The sequence below is a fragment of the Pelophylax lessonae genome (genome assembly GCF_965119305.1).
Source record: "Pelophylax lessonae genome assembly, chromosome: 4".
NCBI lineage: Eukaryota > Metazoa > Chordata > Amphibia > Anura > Ranidae > Pelophylax > Pelophylax lessonae.
The window spans coordinates 128,562,145-128,586,895 of record NC_138771.1 but is presented as its reverse complement, the minus strand read 5'-3'; the positions used below and the strand labels follow the sequence as shown (position 1 = coordinate 128,586,895).

Below are 24,751 nucleotides of genomic sequence, written 5' to 3'. Positions count from 1 at the left end.
TTAGTGCGTGCTCCTTCTCAAGGCTCTGCCCAACCCACCACTCCCTCACTCGCTATGATTGAAAGCAGCAGGAGCCATTGGCTCTTGCTGTTGTGTCTCAGCCAATGAAGAGGCAGAGACCCTGGAGAGCTTCTGCATATCGCTGGATCAGGATCGGCTCAGATGAGCAAAAAGGGGTGCTGAGGGGGGGGGGGGGGGCTGCACACTGAAGGTTTTTCACTTTCTATGCATGAAGATAAAAACCTTCAGGCTTTAGAACCCCTTTAAGCATACAACCTGTGTGAGGTTTTTTGCCTGCACAGGTGCTCCCTGTGCAGGCAGTCTCATTCATGTCAGTTGGGATGCAGCAGCTGCATTGACATAGCCACTGCTCTCAATGTAAGATTTGTGTGGGTGCGTGACCCCAAAGGTGCATTCAGGAGTGTGCACTGCACCCGCACAGGTGTCACATTGAGAGCAGCGGCTGTGTCCCAATTGACAGCAATGGGACTGCCCGCATAGGGTTTCACAGAACACCTGTGCATCTCCATGCGGGTAAACGCAGCCCCCTAAAAAGCCCTGTGTGAACAAGGCCTAAGGCCCAGGCACCATGAGGATTATGTAACTGTAAATAAGGGATGTTTACTATAAAATGGCAGATCGGGCAGTATGACCTACAGAAGCCAGATCATTACAGTTTTTGACTAATTAAAGCGACCCTGTCACCACATCCTTCCCTGCCAATTGGCTATACATGCTTTGAAAAATTATCAATTTTTTTCCAGTGGATTTCTCTATTAAGAATAATCCATTGATGGATGACAACACAATTGATCACTTTGTCACACATAAGGAAGTTATTTTTGACGGACAGTTGGAAGCTATGATCGTAAGGTATTGATCGCCTCTCTGTTTCTACCACGCAATCTCGTAATCTGATCAAACCTAATACAGTTAAATTCATGGCCAAATCATCTCAGTGATGCTGATCTATGCAAAACGATCAATAATTTTCAGTCCTGTCTGACTCTGATCAAATCTGATCTAAAAGTTGAAATTGGTCGGAAGGGAAGCTGTGGCTTTTCGGTCAGCTTCCAATTGAATTGTTTTGTTTAAATCCCACATTGAACAAATAATAAAATCAAAGCCTGTATAACCACCATTATATATGAAGCACAATCTCTACTGCAGCTTTTTGAGAGACCGAAGCATAAATATCAGTGCTGTTATTCTGTCTAAAATTCACATTTAAAATTTCTAAAACTAAGACACCCCCCCCCCCCCACCCATTCCATATAATTACAGTATTTCTGCGGTAGATACTCCTAAAATTGGCCGCAAAAGCCTCTGCATAGTAAACATGACAGCGCACTTGGTAGGCGGCAGTTTTCAGGGCTAATCCTGGAAGATTTTTGAATTTGCTACAGAGATTCTGTGATGTGGGGACAAGGGGTGGCCCAGAAGTCTCAGGATCCTACACATGTTCCAGCAGTCTAGGGCAATGTATTTGAAACTGTATTTGCTCTTTTCATGCTGACTTATTGTTGATAATGTTTATAGAAAAAGGAGTGATTCTAGCTTTGTCGAGGCCCACTATGGATACTTTAAGAGCATGGTGAGAAGTGGCCAGCAGTCTAGAGCCCCTACTTCCACCCATTGGCACCCATTTGTTTCTGCAAGCACCCCCGTGTACTTGTTACTTCAGTGCATATTCCTAGCTGGTAATTTATTTAATATCTCCCATGGTTCTCCTGTGATTTTCTTTTTTTTTTTTTTTTAACTACATCTGAGGAATGTAAGCACAGACACTCTGGTTTTGGGTTCCCTAAACTGTACAGAATGGCAAAAGCGCACATGGGGGGCACATAGTATAGTCTTTCACTTCATTACAATTTATCAATCACCCTGTGAGCTGGCTGGAGCGATCCTTTCAGAGTACAGTCATTCAGTATTCACACTTCCTACCAAAGAAGTAATGGCACATTCATGTATCCAAGTTTGTTGCAACACATGTTTTTGTGTGTTGAGGAGCAATGCATTAGGCAGCTTATACAAAACCAATGGGCTGTCAATGCACAAAAAAGGCCTTGCATATATTTTTTTTTTTCAGCAAAGGGCAATGCCTTTATGTGTTGTGGTGTGCTAAATCACATTTTGCATTACTACCCATCACAACACACAGTCCTGGGAATTAATTTTAATGACATTCTTTAGAATAATGTTGCACCACTACACAACTAATGTCGGTGCTTGTGACAGATTCATGTACCTCTTGAAAACTGGTACAATATAAGAGAAGTATTGCCAAAGTTCTTGGCCATACTTCTGCTGTAGGTCACAGGAGTGCACTTAGTTCTGCACTCCTGTGACCCAGATTCAGCAGACAGCAGGCAAAAGCCCACTGTCCGCTGATGTCACAGAGCCGGTCCCAACTGTGCAGGGATCACAAAAATACACTCGGGATCCGCAAGGATGCCTGACTGGCAGCTGGCTCAGCCTGTCAGTGCACAGCTGGGAGCCTGAACCAACCACTCCCACCCCCTCAACAGCTCAGCACTCCAGTGAGGGCTGGAGGGGCAGAGCACAGTTGGTGACAGTCACTGATTAGAGTGGACTCAAGAACTAAACGATCAGCAGTCTTTGATCACTCAGTTTAGAGCTGGCTGGGCACAGCTGCAGCTCGGATCAATGCTGCAGCCATCTAGGTGAGAAGGTCTATTCCTTTTTTAGGATCCTGCACATCTATTTTAAATTTTTCAAAGGAGACATGGTGGGGGAGGGCAACACTGAGGCCAGGGCGTCTATAGTGCACTTGCTCTGCCCCTGCATCTGTCACACACACCAAGCAGCCAAGGAGCGGAGTTGTTGGGTGGGTGGAGCCTGATGGGGATGGTGAGAGACTAGTTCCCCAGCAGGTCTGCTTTTCCTTAGATTAAAAGCAGACTGCAGAGGGTTAATTCCATAGCCATTAGACAGCCTAATAGCTGGTAATCATAAAGGAGATGGAGATAATGGAAAACTATGAAAAACTAGATCCCCATCAGGTCCTCCTTCCTTGCGGCTGACAGCAGGTCGCTGTGGGCAGATTCAATAGCCTGTAGCAGGCTGTGTTTTGGCTATGAAATCTGCCCACTGCTGTCCAATTTTAATCACAAGGCAGGTGGACTTGATGACAAATTGGTCTCTCAGAATCCCCTTTAGGCTCTGCCCAATGTCACTGATTGCTAGGACACTGGCGGCTTGGGTCCTAGCAACCAACGAAGCCAATTCACAACACCATACTAAAGGTAATACACTGCAACCCCACTCTGAGCACTCTGGCCAGTCTCTGTATGCCAACTTAGAGTTGATCCTAATTACTTCTAGTTTCTTTATCTATGAAGTGGCAGTAATTATTTTTTAATTTTTTGTAGCATAGCAAGAAAATGTCAAAGTGGTGCAAATAAGAACTACCCGAATCTGTTTTACATTTCGAAACTCTTAGCAAAACTGTTGCAAGGCTTTCATGAATTAGGAACAGTACTTTCTAAAGAAACCATAATGCCAAAAAAAAAGGGGTTGCAAATGCTCAATGGAATTCCCCTGAATGTGTTCCAATGCATTATAATGTGGGTTATGATGTTTGTTGGTGTGAATGAGCACATATTGAAGCTTTACCTTGACTTGGGGTAAAGGCTGTTTTTGCACAAGCCCTTGAAGGCCTAGTTCACCATTACCAAAAACTGGCTATGCAGTTAAGGGACATCTGTAGATAAAAACAAACTGTGCAGTCATTTTATTTATTTATTACAGGTACTATAACGCTGTCAATTTACATATATATTGTACAATTACCTCAGACCCTGCCCTCAAGGAGCTTACAATCTAAGGTCTCTAAATCACATTCATACAAACACATACTACGGCCAATTTAGACAGGAGCCAATTAATCTACCAGCATCTTTGGAGTGTGGGAGGAAAGTTGAAGAATGCTCTTTCTATGGATGTAGGCCATTTACACACCTCATGAAGCCTGACTAGAAAACAACTAGGACACTACTTAGAGAGCCCTAGCTATTAACCACTTAAGCCCCGGAAGATTTTACCCCCTTCCTGACCAGGGGGTTTTTTGCGATTTTTTTTTTTTTACTGCGTGATTTTAATGGACAATTGCGCGGTCGTGCGACGCTGTACCTAAATGATTTTCACGTCCTTTTTTTCCCACAAACAGCTTTCTTTTGGTGGTATTTGATCACCTGTGCGATTTTTTTTTTTTTGATCATGCGCTATAAACAAAAAAAGAGCGTAAATTTTGCAAAAATAACAATATTTTTTTATATGAAATTCCTCCCCAAAAAAATGTAAAAATCAAAATTTTTTAACATTTTCGGCCAGTTTGTTTTATGCTACATATGTTTGGTAAAAAAAAATCGCAAAAAGCGTATTTTGATTGGTTTGCGCAAAAGTTATCGCGTTTACTAACAAAGGGAAAGATTTTTGTCATTTTTGGTGTTTTTTTTTTAACGAGTAATGGCGGCGATCTGCGATTTTTTTTACTGTTACTGCAAAAATGACACTGGCAGGGAAGGGGTTAACTGTATTGGACAGGGAGGGGTTAAGTGTGTCCTAGGGGCGTGATTCTAACTGTAGTGGGACAGGTCTACTAGTGTAAAAACAGAGATCAACGGTTCTACATAGTAGAACCGTCTGATCTCCATTTTTACACAGGGGAGAATGACAGGTGGCTTGTTTACATAAGCCGCTCTGCCTTTCTCCTGCTCTACCGACGATCGTAGTGTGACCGGCGGACATCGGGTCCGCCGGTCACACGCCCGCACTCCTCCGTGAACGAGCCTCAGCGGCGCGGGCCTCAGCGGGCGCGCGCTCGCCCTCTATTGGCTCAAAACCCGGTGACGGGCGAGCGACGTAGACCTACGTCACTCTGCCTGGCCGGGGCTAACTGCCGCAGTAAATATACTGTGCACAGTCGGCAACTGGTTAATTACTTCTATCATCACAGGAGTGAGCTTTTTCTCTCATTTAAACCGCCTCACATGCTTTCTCCTGATACAGTAGCTCTAAGCTCCGCATTTAGGAACTTGCTCCTGTGATGATGAATGTGAACGGTAAGAGCTGAGCCTCTCCTAGCAACGTCCTAGTTTTCCAGTCTGGCTTTATGAGGGATGTAAATGACCTACAGTAAGGACATTATTCAACTTTAGTCAAAGCTTCACAGTTTGTTTTTATATACAAACACCCCTAATCTGCATAGGCAGATTTTTGGTAAATACTACGGGGTTGCATGGGTCATATTTGATGGGTGCTTAACGCAACAGGGATTATAATACTCGCTGTCACATAAACGAAAGCATCCCAGGCACGGTAAGTGTACAACCCTGTCTGGCTGCCTTTGCAGCTAAAGAGGGGCTTTTGGGGGGTGTTAAAAATGCTGCTCAACCATCATGTTTATCTCCCCCAAACCGCATGTGTAAAGTTGGCTTAAGATAATCAGAAGGCAGACGGGCTCTTGATTATGCCAGGCATGATATTAGTGTGAGCTTGGTGGGTCTGTGGCAGAAAGATGACTGACTGCAAGCTTCTAAAAATTCACTGAGAATTGATTTCAATAATTTCATATTTCTGGTAAAAGTATTTGGACTTTTTTTTACTGAAATAAAATAATTTTCAAAGGTAACATTATTATTTTAAAATGACCTTGGTATACAAGTAAGACGGGGGCACGGGATTATTTTGCATGGCATTCTTTTGGTGAGCAAAATATACATTTTGTCAACTTTCAGGGGCTGATTTTATAAAAACTAGAGCAAATGAAAACTCTGAACCGTAGTTGTGAAATTTATAGTAGGAAAACAATCCTGGGAAGTGATTGGTCATTACAGGAAACAAGCCCATTTGTCTTTACATCAGTTATGTTTTTGTATACTGTATAATACTGTATGAGTTCTGCAGATTTAACAGTGTTCCTTTCCCTGGCCTCTCTACTCTGATATTTTTACTTACCTACTTATATTTCGGTCCTTAGGCTACTCGGCGGTTCCTGCAGGAGATGAATTCCTGGACTTCCTTCCACTCCGTTCCTCCTCTCTCCTGGGATGTTGCTGTGAAATTTCTCATGGCTAGAAAATTTGATGTTGTTAGAGCCATAGAACTCTTCCACTCATACAGAGTAAGGGAGACATACATAACGGTCATCAGTGCTTTCGATCTTTCTCTCTATTATCAGCTTGCATCTGTTAGATATAATACATTTTCCGGCCATCACAGTTCTCTTTGAAAAATGTCACCATGAAGTACAGTTTTAGCCATGCATGAGAAATATAAAGGCCTAATAAATAACCTTGTTGTACTGGTTATTTATTGGACCTTTGCATTCCTTCTATACTAATATATGTATGTCTGTATGAAGATTAAAGTGTATGTATTTTTTTTTTCCATTTTGGATAAAGTGAGGTCAGAAAAGTTTTTTTTTTTAATTTTTTTTTTTTCATCTATGTCCTTTTGGGGAGATTTCCCTTTACTTAAAAAAAGGAAATGAGAGGAAATCCCTCCAAAGGGAGGGAATCCAAGTGTGTCACCAGAACTAGTGTCCGTTTGGAAGATTCCCCCACTATGGCCCTTTTCACAAGGGTCAGATCCAGTTTTGCTCAGCATTGGATCTGTCTACTGATCCCATGCTGAGCTAAGCAGAGCTGCCAGATGACAGGTCCTTGTCTGCTCTGCATAAGCCCGTTCTGCTCTAATGGCAGTCGGATGTAAATAAACCAGCTGTCCTTTTACACCCAACTGCCCTCCGATCGGGCCAGACGGAGAGGAACTGATCCCCTTCCATTTGATTTTGCTGCATAGGAGGTAGCCGACACAAGTCTGTTTACATCCAATTGCCCATAGAGGAAAATGGAGAGTCAGATCGGGTCTACCTGGAAAATGGATAAGTATTTTAATGTCAGTGAAACATTTGGGATTTTCTTTTACTTTCACTTTCAATGACGACAATAAACAGCACAATTAAAGAAGGGGAATCTCCCTATCAGAGGCGCAAACCACAATAAAAACCGGGAGGTGTTCTACTCCATCTCCACTCTGTCGAAATCTAAGAAAAAAAAGTTTTGCCTTTAGTTATATTTTAATAAATCAGTAAAGAAAATATGATTTAGTGAAAAAGAGCCTATGTACTAGGGTTGGGAATTCAAAAGAGACTGAAGAAATTTCCCAGCATGCACTGTAGAACTTACATTGGTTCAGCACAAACATTTTCGGTTTAGAGTCACTGTTCACATCATGCCATGTACAAATGACAGTTCTCAGGCCTGATTTTTCAGTTCAGCATGACAGGTCCCTTCTAACAAAATCATGTGCATTGTATTTAGGCTGGGGCTACACTGGTGATTTAAATCTCTTGCTGATAGATTTAGCTTTTTGCTGGCAGTTACCTAAACAGGCTAGAGCCACATAGAGTCCCTCTATCCTCCTGGAAAGCTTCCAAGGATGAAAAGAGAACACAGTAATCAATTTTAACTGTGCCAAAATAGAGGTATTACACACCAAATCAAAAAGAATAAACAATACAGAATTTATATTACAATCATTAAAAAACATTTCTAAAATTTGTACAATCAACTACACCAAAAGCCCTATCCAGCAATCAACATATTATGAAAGCATGGTAAATCAATGCGTTTCACATAGCTTGCTTCTTCAGCATCCACACTCATGTGTAGTAGATTGGCTCATAACGCATGTACAGACAAAATGAAAGATGAAAGGGGCCATCTACAGAATCCTCCACATAAATATCTACCTGAAAATGTGATCAACATAATCCATGCCTGAAAATTTGCATTTGATATAGCGCTGTGCAAATGTCATGCGACATAAATAAAATTGCAAGAACACCCATTTTATTCTTTAGCTCTTCTGCTTAAAAAAATTATTTACTGTAGGTGTATCCGCAGTTGCCTGGATATTGAAAGCTAACAGACAAGCTGGACTTTAATGTGCTTTGGACTCCCGTCAGCAGTGGGAGTGGGAGCGCTGGTAGTGCCCGATGGACTATGAAGCTGACTGCAGTGGAAGATGGGAGTTGAGGTCCAAGCAGGGAGAATTATTGTGGACCTCTATTATTAAAAAGACTATAGCTCCCAGAGGAGGCCAGGACAGGGGAGCAGAGAGGAGCAGTATTTGCCCAGGATGTTTTTGAATTGTGAAAACATCCCCCATTAGATCTGCTTGTACCAAGAAATGGAGCTTCAGGCGTGCAATCAGAAGTGAAAGAAGTTCGGAAAGCATGGGGACTGGGACTGTGAAACTACCGCTGAAAGAATGCAAATACAAAGCGTGGATGGTGCTAAAGTTAAGGCACCTATTGAGGCACCAACCCCATCACAATACAAGAATTTTGGAATTTTAGTAGCTCAGTCTTCTAATAAAACTGCTAGCGATTTAATCACTAGGTGTGGCAGATGAGCGCCAAACAAATGGAACAAATTGGTGATCAATGAAGAAGGGTACATAAGTAACATGCAGGAGCAGTCCATTTTCAATGATCTCGCAGTGCTCCATTTATGTGCTGTTGATTGCTGCCAGATGATGCCACATTCTACTTGTGTAGCTTCGTTCATAGAGAATTCGTTACTAGCAGCAGGATCTGCTGGTTAGCTCTCGCCTTTTCAGGTGGCAGCAAACAGTTAAATCTCTTATCAGCATGAAATTCAAATTGCAAGTGTAACCTTAGCCTTATACCCATGCATACATTTCTTAGACACGATTTTATGGTATGTTTTTAAAAACAAAATTGTCATAAATGTGGTTTTAAATTGTTAAATGAGAAAGAAAAGCATTGTCATTGTCAAGACAATTATATTCCACAATGATTAGAAAAATGACTACATTTCTTTATGGGTGGTTTTAAAATATAATATAATGTCTTTAAATTATCCAAATCTGCACAGCACAAAAAACCCTGCTGTGAAGAGGATGGGGGTGTGTTTGGAGAAGAGGCATTGTCCTGTCTCCCCGTTGCTGTCCTCTTCTTCCTATAGCTCTGATCTGTGGGCGGAGCCTTGGCGTCTTTGTACAGTGCAGGACTATTAATCACGTGGGAAAGGTAGGAGTGCAACTGCGGCCAGAGCAGCTTACAGAGGGGACTATGGGGGACCACACCCACAGATTGAGGGAGCCTGCTGGAGCAAGGAAAAAGGAAATTAATAGAGCATCTTCTGCAACCCCCTAGACCTAATGAGAATTTCATTTTTTATTGTGCCTGGAGTTGGGCCCTAAAGAAAAACCTATGATTTGTCTGTCTAGTCATAGATGAGTGGCAGGTTTGTTTTGTCATCACTAGCAGCACACTTTCACCATCTCTTTGATCTCCTACTGCTTTAGGTATGGTGAAACATGTGACTCCCTCCCCTCCTTAGCATGTGATAGTGCTTTACTTAATGATTGGTAATGCTCAGTGCTTTCATGTGGGTACAGGGAGGGATTTCTCAGCTCTGTGTAAGCTCCATGTTACAACTAGAACGGTATACAGTGCTTGGGGAAGGAAGTGGAGGAAAAGTGAGAATGTGTGCATTACAGTGAACCTTTATATTAAAATTTAAAAAAATATAAAAATGAGCACAAGGGACATAACTTACAATTAGTAGGATGTGTCCCTTGCGCTGATTCCTTTTCTGTTGGTAGAAATCACCTCAGTCCATGCCCCCTCATCTCTGCACCCATAATCTCCCAGTGCCTGGGGGTTAATACAAAAAACAGGCTGTCATCAATAGAGCCCGACTATGACCACTCTTTCTGCCCAGCTTCTCCATTCATAGAAGGCGTACTACAGCTTCTATGAATGAACCACAATCTTTGTATAGTAGAAGTCTGACAAAAATTGCACCTCTCATGAACTGCTCCTCAGGTCTTGGCTCTCATAGCTCATCCCGCTCAGCATATGTAGCAAAAAGTGAAGGCAGAGCTGCACACAGGTAAAATCTGTAGTTTTTTTATTCAAAATAGCTGGCTTCCAATACAGTTTTCGTCTTAGCCCATGCCTCTCTGACACATTTCACCCCGATTGGTCTTAATCTTAGAAGTCATAATCTATGAATGGGGGGTGGAGCTATCAATCATTCCTTTATCCTCCATTCTTAGCCCCTGTTCATTGAGTGATTTCAAAGCTGTACTGGTTTGAACCAAGGCTTAGATCCTGTTTCATTCAGAGAAGCTGCAGTGCAGCTTCTATGAATGGAGGAGCTAGGTGGAAAGGGCAGGCATAGTCAGGCTCTCTTTAGGAGAGCCTTTGAGAGCCCCTTAGTTGTATTAACCCTTGCCAAATTAGAAGATTGTGGAGGGAGGAATTGACATAGGAGGATTTCTACTAACAGAAGAGGAATCACCACAAGGGACATATCCTTAGTTGTATTAACCCTTGCCAAATTAGAAGATTATGGAGGGAGGAATTGACATAGGAGGATTTCTACTAACAGAAGAGGAATCAGCACAAGGGACATATCCTACTGACTGTAGGTTATGTTCCCAATGCTGATTTTTGTTCTTTATTTTAGCTACACTTAGGCTTTAGCCGCGTAATGCTGATAGTGCTACACTTTTAAAAAATATTAACCTAAACCAGTGATGTATTGTTACTGTTCATGTTAAAATTTGACTTTAAAAATTGATACATTAAAAGTGACCCTAAAAGCTGGTTCAACCACTTAGACTAGGATAATTTCTGACATTTTGTTGTTTACAAGTTAAAATCAGTATTTTTTGCTAGAAAATTACTTAGAACCCCCAAACATTATATAATATTTTAGCAGAGACTCTGGAGAATAAAATGGTGGTCGTTGCACTATTTTATGTCACACAGTATTTGCGCAGCTCGGCCGTTCTCACAAGGAAAAAATACACTTCACTAAATGTTAAAAAAAGCTAAACTGTAAAGTTAGCCCAATTTTTTTGTATATTGTGAAAGATGATGTTACGCCAAGCCTATAGATACCGAACATGTCACACTTTAAAATAGCAGGCACTCGAGGAATTGGCGATAAACTATGATACTTAAAACTCTCCATAGGCGACGTTTTAAACATTTGTAACGGTTACCAGTTTAGAGTTACAGAAGAGCTCTTTTGCTAGAATTATTGCTCTTGCTCTAACGAATACAGAGATACCTCACGTGTGATATTAACACTGTTTATATTTGCGGGCGCAATCAACTTATACGCTTGGATGGGGGCGCTTTAAAAAAAAAAAATAACATTTTTTTCTTTCTTATTTATTTGATTTATTTATTTTTACAATGTCCCTTTCAAAATAAATAAATAAATCTGATCACTTATTACTGTCACAAGGAATGTAAACATCCCTTATGACAGTAATAGGTAGTGAAAGGTACTCTTTATGGAGGGATCTGGGGTCTAAAAGACCCCAAACCCCTCCTCTGCAGTTCAAAGTATTCATAATGCCAAAATGTGATTTTTTTTTGAATACTCAGTTTTTTTTAATTGGCGCCATTGGCTGCCGTATAAACCGCAAGTGACGTCGCTTCTGGGTTGCTACATCGGAGACCCAAGCAAAGCAGATTCCTGCTTCGTTTGGGACTCCGGCCGGCTGCTTGTGATAACGGTTAAGCGGCCTGCTGCTTGCAAGAACGGCTGAGCGGCCCGCTGCTTGTAATAACGGACAAGCGGCCGGCCCGCTGCTTGTGAAAACGGCCGAGCCGCCCGCTGCTTGTGAAAACGGCCGAGCCGCCCGCTGCTTGTGAAAACGGCCGAGCCGCCCGCTGCTTGTGAAAAGGGCCGAGCGGCTCCCTGCTTGTGAGAGCGGCCGAGCATCAGTTGTTATCACTTGAAAGTCAACCATTTGCTCTAAAAAACTGTATCAATTGATGCCTTTAGCTGCAGGCATCACCCGGTACAACTACTTCCTCAAAATGACGTACAGGTTCGTGATTTTGCGGGAAGTGGTTAAACAAAAAAGTCTATTTAAGCATGTATTCTTACCTGGAAGAAGTACTTTATTGCTCTCAGCCTCCATCAAATCTCCAAATTCTTTTTGTTTCTGTGATCCATCTGCCTGTGAGGGTGGCTACGTTTTGTTTTTCATGGTCCCTCTGTAAGCAGTGAGCGTAGTCACCTCTCTCACTCATTCCCAAGATGGACTAGGTACTATAGGATTTGTAATGTGCATATAGCAGTGCTTGTTCTAAACCAGCAGAAGTGAGAGGGAAAAATGAGAGGTTTGGAAGATCATGGAGAATGTTACAATGAAGCAGAAAATGACCGTAAGAAAAGATTTAATGGAAAAAATAGTATAGGGCCAATAAATTATAACTAAAGGCAAAAGTTGGTCAGGTTTTTATTGCTACATCTGCCCCTTTTAGGAAAATTCACACTCTATTTGTTAACCGCTATCATCAAAAGTTAAAGTAAATCCCAGCTTTTGGGTTGTCCCCAGAACAGTAATTGAGGGGAAATATACCATTGGGTCAATATCCTCTCACTTCTTGTTTCAGCTATGGGACAAGAAGTGAAATCTTTGCAATGGGACACAGGTGACAAAAAAAAAAACTGGCTGTAGATTATAATATGGGAAGGTCATATTAAACAATAATATCATATTACTAAATAATCTATACACATACACTCCTTAAAATACAACTATAGGCAAAGAATGTTTTTTTCATTATGAATAGAGTAAGAGAGGGTATCTCTCTTACTTTATCCAAAATGAAAAAAAAAATGTTTTGCCTATAGTTGTACTTTAAGGAGTGGATGTGTGTAGATTATTTAGTAATATTGTTGCTTAATATGACCTTTCCATATTAATCTACAGCCAATATATATTTCTGTAATTTCTCTATTTTGCAATTATAAAAGTATTTAGTTTGTAAATAAAATCTTTGGGTTAAGGTCCATCCCACAACCTGTTTCAAAGATTACATGTTCCATGGCAGTGCCTTTTTGGTTTACTGCTTCATCAAGTTCTACATCTACTTGCTAGGAGACACGTCAGAGAGAAGGGATCGTGCGGCTGAATCCTCTGCAGGAGCCTTTACTGTCTGAACTGCTGAGTGGAAAGTTTACTGTGCTGGTAAGTGATCCTGTACATTTAGTAAAAAGTTCTGTGTAATTGGCATAAAACCTTGTGAAAGAGAGCCATTAGTGTAAGCTCTTATTCCATTATTTTACTGCAAGGGCAGTCACAACCCATTTTGGTTCCTTAAAGCCTCGTACACACGCACCGATTGTTGGCTGACCGATCGGCCGTCTTTTGTCCAGTGTTGTTGTGTTGGTTGAAATGTGCTCTAGACTGCACACGAATTTTGTCGGCCAACAACAACCAACTGCAGAAGTGATGTCATGTTCTGGTTTACTTTCCGTGTGTTTTTTCTTCTCTGAGCATGCCCAGTCTTGCTCATCTGACTTTTGTCGGCCGAAATCTGTACTGACTGACGAACAATCGGCCATTCTGGTGACGGCCAACAAAAATTTTATAGCATGCACACCAGATTTTGTTCGGCCGAAAAGTCGCAGTTGGTTGTCGGAAGCATCATACTAACAAGCCGACAATCTGGGACGATCGGACGTTGGCCGAAAATTTACGGCCAACAATTGGTACGTGTGTACGAGGCTTTAACAGACATCTCAGATTTGAGTTTCCATTCCATTGAAAGTGAAAAGTCAAGCCATTGGAGTTGGATCCAGCAGATATCCAAGAGCTCCAAGAATGTACTCATTCAAGAAAATGCATATAAAATTCTGTATAGATGGTATAATACAGCAGCTAGCTTGGCTCAGTTTACTCCATCTTATCCATTAACCTGCTTTCGTGGTTGTTCCCAACCAGGGACAATGGCACAAATGTGGTGGTCCTGCCTAAGGCGTGCAGACTATGGGTTTGGGTTTATGTCCCCATATGCACACTCTTCCATTCAGACATCAAAAAAATCCATAAGAAGCTCTTCTTTGTAAACTTACTGAAGAGCTGCTTCGACCTGAACGGCAACTAGCGTCCCATCTATTTGCAGCAACCAAACTTACCATAGCGAGAGCCTGAAAAAATCAAATTCTTGGTTTCAAGGCAGTCAGATGCCAAATGACCAATATTATGGTCGACAAAAAATAAGTTACCATTTTACTTAACACCCATGACAAATTTCTCAGAGTCTGGCAACCTTGTATTTCCCATGCCCAGCCACCGCACTTTGATAACATCCTTATGTCAATCTGCGGACTCAAAACCACAACTTCCTGAGACCTCGTTATCTTTTCTTCCTTCTCTTTTTCTACCTTTCCTGGGCTCTTTCCTTTTGTTTCTTGCTCATCTGTTTTTCTTTTTTTACCTCTGTATTTCCATTTAATTAGTGTGTAAACCTATTAGGCCTTTTATAACATGGTCTGGTTATGATGTTACTGAGTTTTCAGCTCTTTTCGGTTTGTTTATTTTATTTATTTTTTCTGTCATCATATTGTGGAACTGCAATTCCTCTGGCCTGATATTTTAGCTAAATATAGCATCAACACTTGAAATCAGAGCGTAGTTTTGCTTTTTGTGACATTGTGAAGTTTTAGATGTACTTCTTCTTTTTGTTGTATGAAACTACAGCAAGGTTAGGTTTGCAAATCCGATATATTCACACACATATTGTATTTTTTGTAATTGTAATCCCATCGGCTCTGTTGTGTATGTTCTAAAGACCATAAAAGCTTTTGTTAAAGAAAAATCAACCTATTTTTTGGAAAATTTCCCTGTAGTCAGTACCTGACCTTTTTCTCTTTTATGGGAAGGAGTAAAGGATGAAGTTACTGCTCATGTTCTTCTATGAGGGTTGAGAGAATATTGCAGCAGATCGTGCCAATGGAATGCTTTTTTGAGGATCGACTGTTAATTTCCCTTCTCCACCCTAACAATGTCATAAAATGTCATAAAATCTGTATTATACAGTAAACTGGTAAACTGTAGAAGTAAACCACAAAATAAGTCACTCTGCTGTGTGTGTGTGTGTTGTCATTAATACTGTTTTAAGCCAGTAACTTTGTACATTCTCTTTTATCAGAGTGTACGGGCTCCGACTGGAGCTTCTATTGCAATCTTTACTGCCAAACTTCACCACCCAGCAAGAAAGAACAGTAAAGAGGCTCAGCACACAGTGCTCCAGGCCCTCTTCTACCTCTTGGATCGTGCTGTGGAGAGGTGAGAGCCAAGCCAATCAAAAAGAGATTTGATCCTGGGAGAGATAGAATAGTTGAGCTATACATGGGAGATATTTAAAAAAAAATGCCAAATATAGGTTAAAGCTGAATCCAGCATGAAAAAATGATATATCTAAATGCTTTCCATTTGTAAAATTATGTTATCATTATAGAGCAAGTAATATTGTATTTTATGATAGTTACAAAGGTAAGCACTGCATTTTGGCACTTTTATATTTTAGTGTATTTTGGAAGTGTTATTTTAAAGTGTTCCTAAACCCACAACTGCAACATCAGTGTGCGTATAAGCAATAAAGAATGCTTGTTACATTCACTGTGGAATCAAAGGTGTTAATCCTCTGCATTGTGTAAAAAGGCTGTTATATCTTGTCTCCTCTGATTCTCCCCTTCTTGCAGAGTCCCCAAACCATCTCCTGATAGTACAGAGGCTAGGGGACAAGCTGCACAAGCTCAGTTTGATGTGTATTGCTAACAAGCTGTTTTTTTTTTTCTTGGGAGTGTGCATGTGATCAGCACAGAGCCAATCTGCACTGTCCAGACAGAGGGTCAGGGGTCCTGCAGCCTCATAGGACAATCATGGGAGAATGAAAACTTCTCCTACAAACTTTAACCAGACACTGATAGAAGTCACAAGACTGTTCTAACTGCTGATGAGAAAAGGTCTTTAGCAGCTTATATTTACTAAAACTATTGCATTTCCATGTTCTGTACTATGGAAGACCAGATATAGTGAATGTAGGGTTTGGTAACACTTTATGCTTTCTTTACTTTCGCCTCCCATACCATTAGTAATCCCCTTTTTACACACAACAGCTGCTAGGAGCTGGAGGTGTATGTAAACCCCCAACAAAAAACTTATCTTGTTTGCACCCTTTTGGTCTAGTAAATTTACCTTTTAAAATAATTTTGTTATATTTGTTCAATAAGTGCAAAAATACCTGTCACTTCTACCAGAAACTTGTGAGCTGATAACTTTCTGTGTTCTCATCCTCTGCTGCGCTATTACCAGTTACCTTGTTCTGGATATCCCTGCATACTTAAAAACATCTCCTGGGATGACAATGCTGTCACTCTAGGATAAAAAAATGTGTTACTAACAGGATCATTTGGTAAAAATAACAAGGACTGGTAAGCTGCAATATTTTACTTTTTTCTTTCTTGAGGTTAGACACCACAGTAGGAACTTTGTTAATGGCCTGCTTTCATGAAATAAAATTATGGTGTTTGTAATATTTTATACTTGTAGTGCAACTAAAAGATAACTCTGACTGGGTTTGGGCTGCATTTTAATGTCTGCAAAAGCACCCACGCTTGTGAGATGCGTGGGGGTGGCAATGCCACCAATGTGTATCTGCATACAGCAGCGTGGTCCCATGTGGGAAAAGGTGTGCATCATTGCACATTCCCACACTGCAATTGGTGTGATCTGGCCCTAGAGACCAACCACTTCTAAAGGGATCCAGGTGAATATAACGAAGGCAGACCCTTCCATATAGAAATCAGTCTGGAAAAGGACACGGTGAAACAATTTGGCTATTTCTTTAGAACTGAACAATTTATTTTGTAACAAAGTTTGCTAAAATCCTTTTCAACGATTATAGATCACCTAGATCAGTGTTTCTCAAGGGCTTGGCTGTAGCCTTCCTCTTGCCAGGCCTCTACTTGATTCTGACTGCTCAAACCGCTGAACTGTGGCTTAACAGCTACATGTGTCTGCGCTGCACAGATTGCGCCCACCTTGTAGACGGACTCTACCTCACAGGTTCACTATAAAGTGCCAGCCCTACTAGGTGGGCTTAGGGTTGGTATATAGTAGTGTGGCACTGCAGAGACTGTGACAGCTGTCAGTGCCAGGACAGGAAAGAATAGCTGCCCAGTATTGGGTCCAAGTTGCCAAGTGCTGCAGGCTCTATGCCCTGCATCTGTTGCTTGGTGGGTCCACCAGTGAAAGGGGACACACTGACCACCATGGAAGGGACCCCATTAACACTGACCACCAGTTTAAGGGGGCAGGCTAAGTAAAGGTAGCACACTGACCATCAACATAAGGGGACACTTACTGCTGACCACTGCCTTTAGCAAGCTGCTTTTTGCAATTATATATAATCATGCTGCCCTATAGCCAAATTAGTTGAATAACAGTGAGCTGTGACAGAATATAAACAAAATATAATATTTTTTAGATTCCTTATTTAAATGTTAAAGTCCACAATAAGTCCCAATAATTAGATCCAGTAAATCCGTGATGTAGTGCTCCTTAAATTGATTCAACACCAAACCAGTGTCACCAACAGCCACTGTCACCCAGAATGTGATCAGGTACCTGCTTACCAGATTTCTATGACCCTTTTTCTTAAATCATGTAACGCATATAAAATCACTCCAAAGCCGTCACTTTATTTCCCCAACGTTCTCTTATCACCTGGTATTCTACCACTTGGTATGCCAACCAAGACTCCACACAGGGGTAATAATGTAATATAAGGAGAAGCACATCTCCACAGTGCATTAAAAGACTAATGACTTATTTATTAAATAGGTAAATACACTCACAATGGTTTAAAAACATATGCGGATGTAAAAGAATATCATCATGCCGGCAAAGATCTCTGGTTCCGGGGACGCGGTGATATTGGCACACCAGGTACCTTATCACATTCTGGGTGACAATGGCTGTTGGTGACACTGGTTTGGTGATGAATTCATTTAAGGAGCGTCAGGGATTTACTGCATCTGATTATTGGGATTTTGTGGACTTTATAATATTTTTTTTAGATTTCCTATTTAAATAGTATTTTATTTAATAGGTTTATTCTGTCACAGCTCACTTTTATTCAACTTATTTGGTTATAGAGCAACACTATTTTATATATATGCTAATTGAGAGGGTACTTTGCAGCTTTAAATGTTACTTTATTTTTATTGCACAAGTGCACGTTTATCCTTTTATGCTTGTTCTTTGCAATTGCATAGTCCTACCCCATGCATTCTGACTGTTGTATAGCATGCAGTAGGTTGTACATTACATAATCCTGACTGCTGCTATGTACATAATCCTTTCCTATTCATCATAACCCTAGAAATTGATGAGTATAAACATTGTTTATACAGTAGGGGAATGGAAGCTTTTTGAAACCATTTACCAGGCCCTGATCTTACAAAGGTTGAGAACTACTGACAAAGAGGGATCTGCTTTTACCAATGGAAAATTTAAAGTTCTGATTTAAAACCCAATTTTAGTTTCAGTTTTCAGTTTAAATTAACCAATCAAAACAAAATGTTATTTGTTTTATAGTTTGTTTTTTTAGAAAACCGTCACATCCCAAAAAATGCCCATTTGCCAGCATGCTGCGGAGAAACACCATTGCACTGTTTGCAGAGCTATAGGTCTGATGCAGCAGGTGGCTTGTCGAACCTGTGTAGAGAGACGACTGCTTCTGCACAGCGTGCACGATTGTACTCAACTGTTTGCAGGATCAATGGGTGTTTCTATTGAGACTGTTGCTACTTTACAAAGAAAACAAGCTTTAAGTTATTTGACACATTTTGTTTTGATGCACTTAAATTGTATTTCGCTGAATTAATATGAAGGTTTAATTGGGCTATAAAGCAATGTTATTTAATGGCAGTTGAGCAGTGGCGGCTGGTGCTCCAAATTTTTGGGGGGGGGGCGCAAAAAGAAAAATGTAATAGGTATTGCTTCGCGCCAAAAAACGCAGTAAAAAAATTGCGTGACTTTGAAGCTGTGCCCCCTTCAATGCAATGAACACTGTGCTGTGCCCCCTTTAATGCAATGAACAGAGTTCAGCGTGCATGCCCCTTTCAATTCAGAGCGCCACAGCATTGTCCCCAATCACTGCAGAGCGCCACAGCATTGTCCCCAATCACTGCAGAGCGCCACAGCATTGTCCCCAATGATTGCAGAGTGCCCACAGCATTGTCCCCCCAATGATTGCAGAGTGCCACAGCATTGTACCCCAATGATTGCAGAGTGCCACAGAATTGTACCCCAATGATTGCAGAGTGCCCACAGCATTGTACCCCAATAAATGCAGAGTGCCCACAGCATTGTACCCCAATGATTGCAGAGTGCCCACAGCATTGTACCCCAATGATTGCAGAGTGCCCACAGCATTGTACCCCAATGATTGCAGAGTGCCCACAGCATTGTACCCCAATGATTGCAGAGTGCCACAGAATTGTACCCCAATGATTGCAGAGTGCCACAGCATTGTACCCCAATGATTGCAGAGTGCCACAGCATTGTACCCCAATGATTGCAGAGTGCCCACAGCATTGTACCCCAATGATTGCAGAGTGCCCACAGCATTGTACCCCAATGATTGCAGAGTGCCCACAGCATTGTACCCCAATGATTGCAGAGTGCCCACAGCATTGTACCCCAATGATTGCAGAGTGCCCAAAGCATTGTACCCCAATAAATGCAGAGCGCCACAGCATTGTACCCCAATGATTGCAGAGTGCCACAGCATTGTCCCCCAATCAATGCAGAGTGCCACAGCATTGTACCCCAATAAATGCAGAGTGCCACAGCAATGTACCCCAATAAATGCAGAGTGCCACAGCAATGTACCCCAATTAATGCAGAGTGCCCACAGCATTGTCCCCCAATCAATGCAGTGTGCGTGCTCCCTTCAATTTAATGCACTTACCTGGCGGCGGCGGCGGCGGGTTCTTCCCTCCTCGATCCAGTCCGTCCTCTCTGTGGCGGCGGGAAGGAGAGCGGCTTCTCCCTCGTCCTCCGAGCGGCGGTGATGTTGAGTGACTGACTCAAGCACCGGCACCGCCCCCATTGTGACGTCAGGGATCGGATGTCCTGGATGATGATTGGTCCAGGCTGGAGACTGGACCAATCACAGCCAGGATATCCGAAAGTGGGGGTGTCCAATCGCAAGGACTTGCGATCGGGTTACGCCCCCAGAAGGCTGCCGATCGGCGCCTCTTCTGGGACGTAACCCCACCCCCCCCCCCCCTAGCCACCACTTCCATTACAAAGGCCGGCGAACCCAATTTTTTTTTTTTAAAACTTTATTTGTTCGCTGTCATTTTTTTTTTTTCTTTTTTTTTTTTTCTTTTTTTTAGGGGTAGGGGGGCGGCGCCCTGGCGCCCACTATGCACGGGCCGCCACTGCAGTTGAGCCAGTCACAACTTATTCATAATCCAGTGTCACTAGCATTAACACAGCAGTATTTGTTTTTTCTAAATCTCACCTGTAACGTATCATTGGAAATGGAAAAGAAAGATGGCGCACCAGCCCAGTGCATTATCCCATATTGATTTATTGTATTAAAAAAAGGAACTGAAGGATCCTCTGCTGCTAGGCTCTGAGGAAGAAGGTAAAACCTTTGAAACATGTCAGCCAGCAGGGGCTACTGTATTGTTTCTCCTGTGACCTGTAGAATACTGGTTCCAAGACTGTGAAGCCACATGGTAGTGGCGCATTTAAGCGGTTTTTGTCCATATGCCTGTGAGTATTTTTATACCCCTTTTTTTAACCACTTGCCGACTGCCTAACGCCAATCTACGTCAGCAGTCAGCCCCTCACAGGCAAAGTGACGTAGGGCTACGTCACTAGCTTGTGAGGGTCTAGGGAGCGAGCGCGCGCCCCCGCGTGGTCACGGACCCCCCCGCGCGTGTGACCAGCGGACCCGATGTCCGCCGGTCACTCGGCGATCGGCGGGGGAGAGGGAGAATGTCAGGCAGCTTGTGTAAACAAGCTGCCTGTCATTCTCCTCGCTGTAAAGACACTGATAAAACGGATCTAGTATGTAGATCCGTTGATCAGTGTCCTTACAGCTCAAGCCACAGCCAATCACAGTAGAAAGCACGCCCCTAGGGATATACACAGCCCCTCCCTTCCAAATAAAGTTAACCCCTTCACAACCAGTGTATTTTTACAGTAACAGTGCATATGTATAGCACTGATTACTGTAGAAATGTCACTGGTAACCCCAAAAGTGTCACAAATGTCAGTCAAGGGTCCGATCTGTCCGCCCCAATGTCGCAGTACCGCAAAAAAAATCGCAGATCGCCGCCATTACGCGTTAAAAAAAAAAACAACAAAAATGACAAAAATCTTTCCCTTTGCCTTTCCACTTTTGCGCAAACCAATCAAAATACGCTTTTTGCGATTTTTTTTTACCAAACATATGTAGCATAAAACAAATTGGCCGAAAATTTAAAAAAATTTTGATTTTTACTTTTTTTTTGGGGGGAATTTCATATAAAAAAATGTGAAAAATATTGTTATTTTTGCAAAATTGACGCTCTTTTTTTGTTTATAGCGCGTGATTAAAAAATCGCACAGGTGATCAAATACCACCAAAAGAAAGCTCTGTTTGTGGGAAAAAAAGGACGTCAAATTCGTTTAGGTACAGCATCGCACGACCGCGCAATTGTCCGTTAAAATCACGCAGTGCCGAATCGCAAAATACCCCCTGGTCAGGAAGGGGGTAAAATCTCCGGGGCTTAAGTGGTTAAACAATAAATCAATCTGGGATAATGCACTAGGCTGGTGTGCCCTATTATTATTATTATTATTATACAGGATTTATATAGCGCCAAGAGTTTGCGCAGCGCTTAACAAAATGAAGGCAGACATTACAGTTACAATACAATTTGGAACAAAAGGAATCAGAGGGCCCTGCTCGTTAGAGCTTACAATCTAAAAGGGAGGGTCAATTGATACAAAAGGCAATAGCTGTGGGGGATGAGCTGATGGAGCAAGTGAAACAGCGTTATTAGTTAGTAGCCGGGTAGGCTTCTTTAAAGAGAAGGGTTTTCAGGGATCGTCTAAAGATGGATAGATTAGGGGACAGTCGGACAGATTGGGGTAGAGAGTTCCAAAGAATGGGAGAAGCTCTGGAGAAATCCTGGAGGCGAGCATGGGAAGAGGTGACAAGGGAGCTAGAGAGCAGGAGGTCTTGGGAGGACTGAAGAGAGCGGCTAGGTTGATATTTTGAGATCAGGTTAGTGATGTAGCTGGGGGCAGAGTGGTGGATGGCTTTGTAAACTATTGTTAGCACTTTGAATTTTATTCGTTGGGTGAGTGGAAGCCAATGAAGGGATTGGCAGAGAGGGTTGGAGGACACTGAACGGTTGGTAAGGTGGATAAGTCTTGCAGCAGCATTCATTATGGATTGAAGGGGGGATAATCTATGCAAGGGTAATCCAATGAGGAGGGAGTTGCAATAGTCGAGGCGAGAGATAACCAGGGCATGAATTAAAAGCTTGGTGGTGTCATTGGTTAAAAAGGGCCGTATTCTAGCGATGTTGCGAAGGTTAAGGCGGCATGATTTGGACAGGGATTGGATGTGAGCCTGAAAGGACAGTGCAGAGTCCAGGGTTACCCCTAGCACCCTGGCATGTGTGGAAGGACTAATAGTTGTTCCATTGATCTTGACAGAGAATTCCGGGGAAGGGGCATGTAGAGGAGGAAATATTATAAGCTCGGTTTTAGATAGATTCAGTTTGAGGAAGTGGTGAGACATCCAGGCTGATATGTCTGTTAGTAGATCAGTGATGCGGGAGGAGACTGATGGGGTGAGATGAGGGGTAGAGAGATAGATTTGGGTGTCATCAGCATAGAAATGGTAGTGGAAGCCATGGGAGGCTATTAGCTGACCCAGGGAGGAGGTATAGATTGAGAATAGTAGCGGTCCAAGGTGCGGTGAGATAGGTAAGATTCGAACCAATGGAGAGCACAGTCACGGAGACCGAATTTATTTTCCATTTCTCCAGTGATTACCAGGTCGCCCCCAGTCCTAGAAGGCAGCAAGGCCAGTAGCAGTAACCCCCAATGAAACTCATACAGGAGCTGAGCTACCATTCTTTTGTGCAAGAGTGATTTTATTGTCTATTGTAACATAGCATTACCTGGTAATTCAGCCAGCAAGTCTGTTTTTCACCTCCCTATAACAGACCAAGCTGTCGAGCAAAAGAGGCAGTTAAAGTGGTTGTAAGGACTGAAGGTTTTTAACCTTCATGCATTCTAGGAGTTCGGGAGTGAGGAGGTTGGGGCTGAGCCACGCTCTCTGTGTCTTAGGCTCTGTTCACACCAGAGCGATTTTCTGCCTAAATCTTGTAGCTCTAAAACTCCCAACAAGCCAAATCCCATTATTTTCAATGGCCTCTGTTCACATCTGAGCGTTCTGTCACCTGAAGCAAAATGCCTTAAGCTCAAAAAAGTACATGAGCCTCTTTTTGGCAGATTACAAGCATTTTTAGCCCCATCAATAAAAAAAGCCTGACTTGAGCGTTTTACGAATGTTTTTAAGAGCGTTTTACCAACGTTTTCTGCTCGAATAGTAGCTCTCCACACCTAATTTCCTCTTCCTCTCCTCCCCCTAGTGCTTTCTAATAGCAAGACAAAAACACCTGAATCTGTAAAACATTTGTAATACACTTCAAAAACGTTTTAAAAAATGCAGCAAAACGCTTTTAAAAAATGCCTGAAAACCACTAGTGAATCGCTACGCCCAGGTGTGAATGGAGCCTCATGAATGCAGAGAACCGGCTCGGGATTGAGCATGCATGAGTGCCCCCACAGCAAGAAGCTTGCTATGGGGGCACTCAGCAAGAGAGGGCGGCCCAGAGGGCCAGTGGGGGTCCTGAGAAGAGGAGGATCTGGGCTACTCTGTGCAAAACCACTGCACAGAGTAGGTAAATAAAGCATGTTTGTTATTTTTTTTAATAACATTTTTTCCTGTTACAATCACTTTAAAGGGTTGAGAAAGGCCATTTAACACTGACAGGGGTGCTTGCACTGATCAGCTTTTATTCATTTATGTAAAACCTTTATCCAAAAAGGAAAAAAACTATTGCTATAACTGCTTAATTGGTGTTAGTTGGAGTTTGACATTAAATTGTTAGTTACTTATGTAAAGCCCATCTAAACATTACCATCTCCATCAACTGATATGCTGCTTTCCATAAAAAGTTGCATTTGCAACAAGCCTGTTGAAGCAAACCCTTAGGCCTGGTTCACACCTATACAGGTCGCAGTTTGCATATTTCAGGTGAGTTTTTTTTATCCATTGAAGGCTATGGAACCAAATACCAGAAAAAGGTTCCTGGTTCTTGCCATAAAATGCATAGAATGCATAGAATGTGATGCATAGGAAACCATGTTAAATGGACTGTACTGTTTTTCTGCAAAACTGAAAATGAACTAAAAAATGCATAGGTGTGAACCAGGTCTTACTCTATATAAAAGTATGGGGTTTGTGCCTAAAAATACAGCTGTTCAGCTGATGTTGATGTTCACAATGCATTTCTGTAGGATATTTCTTTGCAGAGAGCAGAACCAGGTGGAGATCTATAACTCACTTAAATTCATGAGAAATAGAAATGTTCAATCCAAGCAGAAGAATAACAATTAAAACCCTTATTCGTTATTCTTGTTAGCGGGAAACCTTACTGCAAACTTATCATGAGAAAAATGCAAATTAAATAAGTTTGGCTTCAAACACTTCCAAAGCATGCTAAAATGTTCATGACTAAAAAGCCAAGAAGAGTGTCTATTATCGTTATCATTATTAAAAGTACTG

General features: G+C 42.0%; 1 protein-coding gene across 1 annotated transcript in view; it reads left to right on the top strand.

Moving 5' to 3' along the window:
- The window catches only part of LOC309552550 (tyrosine-protein phosphatase non-receptor type 9-like), a gene marked incomplete at its 3' end in the record, with an annotated part of 136,324 nt that overhangs the window by 45,369 nt on the left and 66,204 nt on the right, over positions 1-24,751 (top strand). The window contains exons 11-13 of the mRNA XM_082253505.1: positions 6,002-6,145; positions 12,970-13,059; positions 15,026-15,162. Coding sequence (XP_082109631.1) covers positions 6,002-6,145; positions 12,970-13,059; positions 15,026-15,162 — 371 coding nt within the window. The remainder of the gene's footprint in view (positions 1-6,001; positions 6,146-12,969; positions 13,060-15,025; positions 15,163-24,751) is intronic.